This window comes from Haliotis cracherodii, unplaced genomic scaffold, assembly GCF_022045235.1.
Source record: "Haliotis cracherodii isolate W230 unplaced genomic scaffold, xgHalCrac1.p SCAF_15, whole genome shotgun sequence".
NCBI lineage: Eukaryota > Metazoa > Mollusca > Gastropoda > Lepetellida > Haliotidae > Haliotis > Haliotis cracherodii.
Window position 1 is genome coordinate 10,178,142 of NW_027266270.1, and position 11,770 is coordinate 10,189,911.

The 11,770-nt window shown below is 40.5% G+C and overlaps 1 protein-coding gene across 1 annotated transcript; it reads right to left on the reverse strand.

Annotated features, from left to right (window-relative positions):
- Positions 1 to 907: 907 nt before the first annotated feature.
- Positions 908 to 11,106, reverse strand: LOC139462252 (A disintegrin and metalloproteinase with thrombospondin motifs adt-1-like). The gene is made up of 14 exons (XM_071243851.1): positions 10,986 to 11,106; positions 10,326 to 10,508; positions 9,465 to 9,656; positions 8,805 to 8,987; positions 7,944 to 8,135; positions 7,284 to 7,466; positions 6,176 to 6,367; positions 5,517 to 5,699; positions 4,656 to 4,847; positions 3,997 to 4,179; positions 3,154 to 3,345; positions 2,495 to 2,677; positions 1,635 to 1,826; positions 908 to 1,143 (listed from the first exon to the last, which is right to left on the reverse strand). Exons 1-14 carry the CDS (start codon positions 11,104 to 11,106, stop codon positions 908 to 910), a joined length of 2,607 nt encoding a protein of 868 aa, XP_071099952.1.
- Positions 11,107 to 11,770: the final 664 nt, after the last annotated feature.

An 11,770-nucleotide genomic window follows, 5' to 3' on the forward strand; every position in this document is an offset into this window, starting at 1 on the left:
CTTTGTGGTTCGACATATGACCAGAAAGACACCGTTTCGTCCTCCGATAATTTAACTGAAAGTTGTACATGTACACTACAGAGGCATAAACTGTATGGCAAATTGGCCTTCACATACCACTACATGGAGGGACATTGCAGTGTGTCTGACTGGTTTCAATCAGTGGACCTGTGCAGTTCTTGCCCCCGGCTTCCGGAGCAGGGTTGTTACAATCCCTACGTCTGCTCTGATTTGTCATGGCATCTACTCCACACGTGACAGGGCAGGGTACGATTGACCACGATGTCCAGTTTGACAGTCCTCCATCAACTGCGAAGTATCAACATGGTCAACAAAGTGATATGTTAGCAATTTATACATTATCAATAATACAAATCCTGATGTTACGTTCATCTGACTATTTGCTTCGGATTGTGAAATCAGGAATGTTTTTGCTTTGCACGTTGAAAAAGAAACCAGTGATGTTTATTCACTGCGATTTGTTTTGGTTCTGCCCATGTCTCCCCTGTACATTATGCATCAAATATAGCAAAGTGACGATTTATCTGATGCCTTTAGCAATTGATACATAATGTTATCAGGATATTCCATGTTCTTCAAAATGTGGTTACATAACAAGAAGTTGGCGACTGATTAACGACATAAAATGGACATGGTTTTTAATATCTTATTTTGGAAACGTGTCATACGAGCACGAGAATTGGAGACGGATCTGATATTCCACTCGTTATCTCTCCTTTGTTAACTTGGAGACACCCTATTTATGCAAACAACATTTACATACAAATTCGCTTTGTTAGAGCTGCGTCAGTCAAAGAGGTAAGGCTTTTCCATAGTCTGATGGTGGAAATATAGCACTAAGAATGTACATGAAACGAATTACTTCTCAGGGTAGGATTTCCACATTTTATAGACTGCAGTACATGAAAGTGTTACAGTTATACATGGCTGCACATGTACCTGGGCATTTAGGGAGGCCGCAGTTTCCCATTTGGGTTTCTGTTAGTGCTGCTATACAGCTGATATTATTGGCCGGCGTAACACAACTTCTGCTTCTTTCCATTCTTCCCTCTTGGCCTTCACCACAGGTGGCTGTGCATGATGCAGCACTCCACTGGCTCCACTCACCAACATCGTCGCCCTCTAGTGGTTGGAATAAGCAAACGTTTCATTGTTTCGCGCAAAGCCTCTATATTTCTCTGGACAACATTTCTATCATTTCTACACAGATGAATGAACATTGGAAAGGCAGTGCAAAAGGCTTGGTCAGACATACATAATATATGTGATCAATACAAGGAATATGACTTTCTTCTTAAGTTTTGTCATACTCTTGATTTCTTTAGTTTAAATACTCCTGGTATCTTTACAATAGTGGCTCTACACGTCCAGAAGTTATGCGTATTTTAACTGCTGCTAGTTGTGACAGACACTTATCCAACACCCATATGAGACACCCATGTGAGAGTGAAGGCCAGCTTGTGTGTGATCATACAACTCTTAAGATGTCTTCTGATCATTGTGGTTCGACATATGACCAGAAAGACACCGTTTCGTCCTCCGATAATTAAACTGACAGTTGTACATGTACACATCAGAAGTATAAACTGTATGGCAAATTGGCCTTCACATACCACTACATGGAGGGACATTGCAGTATGTCTGACTGGTTTCAATCAGTGGACCTGTGCAGTTCTTGCCCCCGGCTTCCGGAGCAGGGTTGTTACAATCCCTACGTCTGCTCTGATTTGTCATGGCATCTACTCCACACGTGACAGTGCAGGGTACGATTGACCACGATGTCCAGTTTGACAGCCCTCCATCAACTGCGAAGTATCAACATGGTCAACAAAGGGAAATGCTAGCAATTTATACATTATCAATAACAAATGTGACAATCGTGTAGCAAATGCTGATGTTACGTTCATCTGACTATTTGCTTCGGATTGTGAAATCAGGAATGTTTTTGCTTTGCACGTTGAAAAGGAACCAGTGATATTTATTCACTGCAATTTGTTTTCGTTCTGCCCATGTCTCCCCTGTACAGTGTACATCAAATATAGCAAAGTGACGATTTATCTGATGCCTTTAACAATTGATACATAATGTTATCAGGATATTCCATGTTCTTCAAAATGTGGTTACATAACAAGAAGTTGGCGACTGATTAACGACATAAAATGGACATGGTTTTTAATATCTTATTTTGGAAACGTGTCTTACGAGCACGAGAATTGGAGACGGATCTGATATTCTACTCGTTATCTCTCCTTTGTTAACTTGGAGACACCCTATTTATGCAAACAACATTTACATACAAATTCGCTTTGTTAGAGCTGCGTCAGTCAAAGAGGTAAGGCTTTTCCATAGTCTGATGGTGGAAATATAGCACTAAGAATGTACATGAAACGAATTACTTCTCAGGGTAGGATTTTTACATTTTATAGACTGCAGTACATGAAAGTCTTACAGTTATACATGGCTGCACATGTACCTGGGCATTTGGGGAGGCCGCAGTTTCCCATTTGGGTTTCTGTTAGTGCTGCTATACAGCTGATATTATTGGCCGGCGTAACACAACTTCTGCTTCTTTCCATTCTTCCCTCTTGGCCTTCACCACAGGTGGCTGTGCATGATGCAGCACTCCACTGGCTCCACTCGCCAACATCGTCGTCCTCTAGTGATTGGAATAAGCAAACGTTTCATTGTTTCGCGCAAAGCCTCTATATTTCTCTGGACAACATTTCTATCATTTCTACAAAGATGAATGAACATTGGAAAGTCAGTGCAAAAGGCTTGGTCAGACATACATAATATATGTGATCAATACAAGGAATATGACTTTCTTCTTAAGTTTTGTCATACTCTTGATTTCTTTAGTTTAAATACTCCTGGTATCTTTACAATAGTGGCTCTACACGTCCAGAAGTTATGCGTATATTAACCGCTGCTAGTTGTGACAGACACATATCCAACACCCATACGAGGGTGAATAAGCTTGTGTGGGATCATACAACTCTTAAGATGTCTTCTTATCTTTGTGGTTCGACATATGACCAGAAAGACACCGTTTCGTCCTCCGATAATTTAACTGAAAGTTGTACATGTACACTACAGAGGCATAAACTGTATGGCAAATTGGCCTTCACATACCACTACATGGAGGGACATTGCAGTGTGTCTGACTGGTTTCAATCAGTGGACCTGTGCAGTTCTTGCCCCCGGCTTCCGGAGCAGGGTTGTTACAATCCCTACGTCTGCTCTGATTTGTCATGGCATCTACTCCACACGTGACAGGGCAGGGTACGATTGACCACGATGTCCAGTTTGACAGTCCTCCATCAACTGCGAAGTATCAACATGGTCAACAAAGTGATATGTTAGCAATTTATACATTATCAATAATACAAATCCTGATGTTACGTTCATCTGACTATTTGCTTCGGATTGTGAAATCAGGAATGTTTTTGCTTTGCACGTTGAAAAAGAAACCAGTGATGTTTATTCACTGCGATTTGTTTTGGTTTTGCCCATGTCTCCCCTGTACATTGTGCATCAAATATAGCAAAGTGACGATTTATCTGATGCCTTTAGCAATTGAAACATAATGTTACCAGGATATTCCATGTTCTTCAAAATGTGGTTACATAGAATGAAGTTGGCGACTGATTAACGACATAAAATGGACATGTTTTTTAATATCTTATTTTGGAAACGTGTCATACGAGCACGAGAATTGGAGACGGATCTGATATTCCACTCGTTATCTCTCCTTTGTTAACTTGGAGACACCCTATTAATGCAAACAACATTTAAATACAAATTTGCTTTGTCAGAGCTGCGTCAGTCAAAGAGGTAAGGCTTTTCCTTAGTCTGATGGTGGAAATATAGAATTAAGAATGTACATGAAACGAATTACTTCTCAGGATAGGATTTCCACATTTTATAGACTGCATTACATGAAAGTGTTACAGTTATACATGGCTGCACATGTACCTGGGCATTTAGGGAGGCCGCAGTTTCCCATTTGGGTTTCTGTTAGTGCTGCTATACAGCTGATATTATTGGCCGGCGTAACACAACTTCTGCTTCTTTCCATTCTTCCCTCTTGGCCTTCACCACAGGTGGCTGTGCATGCTGCAGCACTCCACTGGCTCCACTCGCCAACATCGTCGTCCTCTAGTGATTGGAATAAGCAAACGTTTCATTGTTTCGCGCAAAGCCTCTATATTTCTCTGGACAACATTTCTATCATTTCTACAAAGATGAATGAACATTGGAAAGTCAGTGCAAAAGGCTTGGTCAGACATACATAATATATGTGATCAATACAAGGAATATGACTTTCTTCTTAAGTTTTGTCATACTCTTGATTTCTTTAGTTTAAATACTCCTGGTATCTTTACAATAGTGGCTCTACACGTCCAGAAGTTATGCGTATATTAGCCGCTGCTAGTTGTGACAGACACATATCCAACACCCATACGAGGGTGAATAAGCTTGTGTGGGATCATACAACTCTTAAGATGTCTTCTGATCTTTGTGGTTCGACATATGACCAGAAAGACACCGTTTCGTCCTCCGATAATTTAACTGAAAGTTGTACATGTACACTACAGAGGCATAAACTGTATGGCCAATTGGCCTTCACATACCACTACATGGAGGGACATTGCAGTGTGTCTGACTGGTTTCAATCAGTGGACCTGTGCAGTTCTTGCCCCCGGCTTCCGGAGCAGGGTTGTTACAATCCCTACGTCTGCTCTGATTTGTCATGGCATCTACTCCACACGTGACAGGGCAGGGTACGATTGACCACGATGTCCAGTTTGACAGCCCTCCATCAACTGCGAAGTATCAACATGGTCAACACAGTGAAATGCTAGCAATTTATACATTATCAATAACAAATGTGACAATCGTGTAGCAAATGCTGATGTTACGTTCATCTGACTATTTGCTTCGGATTGTGAAATCAGGAATGTTTTTGCTTTGCACGTTGAAAAAGAAACCAGTGATGTTTATTCACTGCGATTTGTTTTGGTTTTGCCCATGTCTCCCCTGTACAGTGTGTGTCAAATATAGCAAAGTGACGATTTATCTGATGCCTTTAGCAATTGAAACATAATGTTATCAGGATATTCCATGTTCTTCAAAATGTGGTTACATAGAATGAAGTTGGCGACTGATTAACGACATAAAATGGACATGTTTTTTAATATCTTATTTTGGAAACGTGTCATACGAGCACGAGAATTGGAGACGGATCTGATATTCCACTCGTTATCTCTCCTTTGTTAACTTGGAGACACCCTATTAATGCAAACAACATTTAAATACAAATTTGCTTTGTCAGAGCTGCTTCAGTCAAAGAGGTAAGGCTTTTCCTTAGTCTGATGGTGGAAATATAGAATTAAGAATGTACATGAAACGAATTACTTCTCAGGATAGGATTTCCACATTTTATAGACTGCATTACATGAAAGTGTTACAGTTATACATGGCTGCACATGTACCTGGGCATTTAGGGAGGCCGCAGTTTCCCATTTGGGTTTCTGTTAGTGCTGCTATACAGCTGATATTATTGGCCGGCGTAACACAACTTCTGCTTCTTTCCATTCTTCCCTCTTGGCCTTCACCACAGGTGGCTGTGCATGCTGCAGCACTCCACTGGCTCCACTCGCCAACATCGTCGTCCTCTAGTGATTGGAATAAGCAAACGTTTCATTGTTTCGCGCAAAGCCTCTATATTTCTCTGGACAACATTTCTATCATTTCTACAAAGATGAATGAACATTGGAAAGTCAGTGCAAAAGGCTTGGTCAGACATACATAATATATGTGATCAATACAAGGAATATGACTTTCTTCTTAAGTTTTGTCATACTCTTGATTTCTTTAGTTTAAATACTCCTGGTATCTTTACAATAGTGGCTCTACACGTCCAGAAGTTATGCGTATATTAACCGCTGCTAGTTGTGACAGACACATATCCAACACCCATACGAGGGTGAATAAGCTTGTGTGGGATCATACAACTCTTAAGATGTCTTCTTATCTTTGTGGTTCGACATATGACCAGAAAGACACCGTTTCGTCCTCCGATAATTTAACTGAAAGTTGTACATGTACACTACAGAGGCATAAACTGTATGGCCAATTGGCCTTCACATACCACTACATGGAGGGACATTGCAGTGTGTCTGACTGGTTTCAATCAGTGGACCTGTGCAGTTCTTGCCCCCGGCTTCCGGAGCAGGGTTGTTACAATCCCTACGTCTGCTCTGATTTGTCATGGCATCTACTCCACACGTGACAGGGCAGGGTACGATTGACCACGATGTCCAGTTTGACAGTCCTCCATCAACTGCGAAGTATCAACATGGTCAACAAAGTGATATGTTAGCAATTTATACATTATCAATAATACAAATCCTGATGTTACGTTCATCTGACTATTTGCTTCGGATTGTGAAATCAGGAATGTTTTTGCTTTGCACGTTGAAAAAGAAACCAGTGATGTTTATTCACTGCGATTTGTTTTGGTTTTGCCCATGTCTCCCCTGTACATTGTGCATCAAATATAGCAAAGTGACGATTTATCTGATGCCTTTAGCAATTGATACATAATGTTATCAGGATATTCCATGTTCTTCAAAATGTGGTTACATAACAAGAAGTTGGCGACTGATTAACGACATAAAATGGACATGGTTTTTAATATCTTATTTTGGAAACGTGTCATACGAGCACGAGAATTGGAGACGAATCTGATATTCCACTCGTTATCTCTCCTTTGTTAACTTGGAGACACCCTATTTATGCAAACAACATTTACATACAAATTCGCTTTGTTAGAGCTGCGTCAGTCAAAGAGGTAAGGCTTTTCCATAGTCTGATGGTGGAAATATAGCACTAAGAATGTACATGCTGATAACAAGAAGTTGGCGACTGATTAACGACATAAAATGGACATGGTTTTTAATATCTTATTTTGGAAACGTGTCATACGAGCACGAGAATTGGAGACGGATCTGATATTCCTCTCGTTATGTTCTCCTTTGTTAACTTGGAGACACCCTATTTATGCAAACAACATTTACATACAAATTCGCTTTGTTAGAGCTGCGTCAGTCAAAGAGGTAAGGCTTTTCCTTAGTCTGATGGTGGAAATATAGCACTAAGAATGTACATGAAACGAAGTACTTCTCAGGGTAGGGTTTCTACATTTTATAGACTGCATTACATGAAAGTGTTACAGTTATACATGGCTGCACATGTACCTGTGCATTTAGGGAGGGCGCAGTTTCCCATTTGGGTTTCTGTTAGTGCTGCTATACAGCTGATATTATTGGCCGGCGTAACACAACTTCTGCTTCTTTCCATTCTTCCCTCTTGGCCTGGACCACAGGTGGTTGTGCATGCTAAAGCACTCCACTGGCTCCACTCGCCAACATCGTCGTCCTCTAGTCATTGGAATAAGCAAATCGTTTCATTGTTTCGCGCAAAGCCTCTATATTTCTCTGGACAACATTTCTATCATTTCTACACAAATGAATGAGCATTGGAAAGTCAGAACAAAAGGCTTGGTCAGACATACATAATATATGTGATCAATACAAGGAATATGACTTTCTTCTTAAGGTTTGTCATACTCTTGATTTCTTTAGTTTAAATACTCCTGGTATCTTTACAACAGTCGCTCTACACGTCCAGAAGTTATGCGTATTTTAACTGCTGATAGTTGTGACAGACACATATCCAACACCCATACGAGGGTGAATAAGCTTGTGTGGGATCATACAACTCTTAAGATGTCTTCTGATCTTTGTGGTTCGACATATGACCAGAAAGACACCGTTTCGTCCTCCGATAATTAAACAGAAAGTTGTACATGTACACAACAGAAGTATAAACTGTATGGCCAATTGGCCTTCACATACCACTACATGGAGGGACATTGCAGTGTGTCTGACTGGTTTCAATCAGTGGACCTGTGCAGTTCTTGCCCCCGGCTTCCGGAGCAGGGTTGTTACAATCCCTACGTCTGCTCTGATTTGTCATGGCATCTACTCCACACGTGACAGGGCAGGGTACGATTGACCACGATGTCCAGTTTGACAGCCCTCCATCAACTGCGAAGTATCAACATGGTCAACACAGTGATATGTTAGCAATTTATACATTATCAATAACAAATGTGACAATTGTGTAGCAAATGCTGATGTTACGTTCATCTGACTATTTGCTTCGGATTGTGAAATCAGGAATGTTTTTGCTTTGCACGTTGAAAAAGAAACCAGTGATGTTTATTCACTGCGATTTGTTTTGGTTCTGCCCATTTATCCCCTGTACAGTGTGTGTCAAATATAGCAAAGTGACGATTTATCTGATGCCTTTAGCAATTGATACATAATGTTATCAGGATATTCCATGTATTTCAAAATGTGGTTACATAAAAAGAAGTTGGCGACTGATTAACGACATAAAATGGACATGGTTTTTAATATCTTATTTTGGAAACGTGTCATACGAGCACGAGAATTGACGACGGATCTTATATTCTACTCGTTATCTCTCCTTTGTTAACTTGGAGACACCCTATTTATACAAACAACATTTACATACAAATTCGCTTTGTCGGAGCTGCTTCAGTCAAAGAGGTAAGGCTTTTCCTTAGTCTGATGGTGGAAATATAGAATTAAGAATGTACATGAAACGAATTACTTCTCAGGGTAGGGTTTCTACATTTTATAGACTGCATTACATGAAAGTGTTACAGTTATACATGGCTGCACATGTACCTGGGCATTTAGGGAGGGCGCAGTTTCCCATTTGGGTTTCTGTTAGTGCTGCTATACAGCTGATATTATTGGCCGGCGTAACACAACTTCTGCTTCTTTCCATGCTTCCCTCTTGGCCTGGACCACAGGTGGTTGTGCATGCTACAGCACTCCACTGGCTCCACTCGCCAACATCGTCGTCCTCTAGTCATTGGAATAAGCAAATCGTTTCATTGTTTCGCGCAAAGCCTCTATATTTCTCTGGACAACATTTCTATCATTTTTACACAAATGAATGAGCATTGGAAAGTCAGAACAAAAGGCTTGGTCAGACATACATAATATATGTGATCAATACAAGGAATATGACTTTCTTCTTAAGGTTTGTCATACTCTTGATTTCTTTAGTTTAAATACTCCTGGTATCTTTACAACAGTCGCTCTACACGTCCAGAAGTTATGCGTATTTTAACTGCTGATAGTTGTGACAGACACATATCCAACACCCATACGAGGGTGAATAAGCTTGTGTGGGATCATACAACTCTTAAGATGTCTTCTGATCTTTGTGGTTCGACATATGACCAGAAAGACACCGTTTCGTCCTCCGATAATTAAACAGAAAGTTGTACATGTACACAACAGAAGTATAAACTGTATGGCCAATTGGCCTTCACATACCACTACATGGAGGGACATTGCAGTGTGTCTGACTGGTTTCAATCAGTGGACCTGTGCAGTTCTTGCCCCCGGCTTCCGGAGCAGGGTTGTTACAATCCCTACGTCTGCTCTGATTTGTCATGGCATCTACTCCACACGTGACAGGGCAGGGTACGATTGACCACGATGTCCAGTTTGACAGCCCTCCATCAACTGCGAAGTATCAACATGGTCAACACAGTGATATGTTAGCAATTTATACATTATCAATAACAAATGTGACAATTGTGTAGCAAATGCTGATGTTACGTTCATCTGACTATTTGCTTCGGATTGTGAAATCAGGAATGTTTTTGCTTTGCACGTTGAAAAAGAAACCAGTGATGTTTATTCACTGCGATTTGTTTTGCTTCTGCCCATGTCTCCCCTGTACAGTGTGTGTCAAATATAGCAAAGTGACGATTTATCTGATGCCTTTAGCAATTGATACATAATGTTATCAGGATATTCCATGTATTTCAAAATGTGGTTACATAAAAAGAAGTTGGCGACTGATTAACGACATAAAATGGACATGGTTTTTAATATCTTATTTTGGAAACGTGTCATACGAGCACGAGAATTGACGACGGATCTTATATTCTACTCGTTATCTCTCCTTTGTTAACTTGGAGACACCCTATTTATACAAACAACATTTACATACAAATTCGCTTTGTCGGAGCTGCTTCAGTCAAAGAGGTAAGGCTTTTCCTTAGTCTGATGGTGGAAATATAGCACTAAGAATGTACATGAAACGAATTACTTCTCAGGGTAGGGTTTCTACATTCTATAGACTGCATTACATGAAAGTGTTACAGTTATACATGGCTGCACATGTACCTGGGCATTTAGGGAGGCCGCAGTTTCCCATTTGGGTTTCTGTTAGTGCTGCTATACAGCTGATATTATTGGCCGGCGTAACACAACTTCTGCTTCTTTCCATGCTTCCCTCTTGGCCTGGACCACAGGTGGTTGTGCATGATGCAGCACTCCACTGGCTCCACTCGCCAACATCGTCGTCCTCTAGTCATTGGAATAAGCAAATCGTTTCATTGTTTCGCGCAAAGCCTCTATATTTCTCTGGACAACATTTCTATCATTTCTACACAAATGAATGAACATTGGAAAGTCAAAACAAAAGGCTTGGTCAGACATACATAATATATGTGATCAATACAAGGAATATGACTTTCTTCTCAAGGTTTGTCATACTCTTGATTTCTTTAGTTTAAATACTCCTGGTATCTTTACAACAGTCGCTCTACACGTCCAGAAGTTATGCGTATTTTAACTGCTGCTAGTTGTGACAGACACATAGCCAACACCCATACGAGGGTGAATAAGCTTGTGTGGGATCATACAACTCTTAAGATGTCTTCTGATCTTTGTGGTTCGACATATGACCAGAAAGACACCGTTTCGTCCTCCGATAATTAAACAGAAAGTTGTACATGTACACAACAGAAGTATAAACTGTATGGCCAATTGGCCTTCACATACCACTACATGGAGGGACATTGCAGTGTGTCTGACTGGTTTCAATAAGTGGACCTGTGCAGTTCATGCCCCCGGCTTCCGGAGCAGGGTTGTTACAATCCCTACGTCTGCTCTGATTTGTCATGGCATCTACTCCACACGTGACAGGGCAGGGTACGATTGACCACGATGTCCAGTTTGACAGCCCTCCATCAACTGCGAAGTATCAACATGGTCAACACAGTGATATGTTAGCAATTTATACATTATCAATAACAAATGTGACAATTGTGTAGCAAATGCTGATGTTACGTTCATCTGACTATTTGCTTCGGATTGTGAAATCAGGAATGTTTTTGCTTTGCACGTTGAAAAAGAAACCAGTGATGTTTATTCACTGCGATTTGTTTTGCTTCTGCCCATGTCTCCCCTGTACAGTGTGTGTCAAATATAGCAAAGTGACGATTTATCTGATGCCTTTAGCAATTGATACATAATGTTATCAGGATATTCCATGTATTTCAAAATGTGGTTACATAAAAAGAAGTTGGCGACTGATTAACGACATAAAATGGACATGGTTTTTAATATCTTATTTTGGAAACGTGTCATACGAGCACGAGAATTGGAGACGGATCTTATATTCCACTCGTTATCTCTCCTTTGTTAACTTGGAGACACCCTATTTATGCAAACAACATTTACATACAAATTCGCTTTGTTAGAGCTGCGTCAGTCAAAGAGGTAAGGCTTTTCCTTAGTCTGATGGTGGAAATATAGCACTAAGAATGTACATGAAACGAAGTACT

Coding starts and splice junctions, on each gene's coding strand:
- LOC139462252 (XM_071243851.1), bottom strand. CDS start 11,106: ATGACAAATCAGAGCAGACGTAGGGATTGTAACAACCCTGCTCCGGAA. Junction 3,346..3,996: donor CGGCCTCCCTAAATGCCCAG/GTACATGTGCAG, acceptor GATACTTCGCAG/TTGATGGAGGACTGTCAAAC. Junction 2,678..3,153: donor CAATGTCCCTCCATGTAGTG/GTATGTGAAGGC, acceptor TCCAATCACTAG/AGGACGACGATGTTGGCGAG.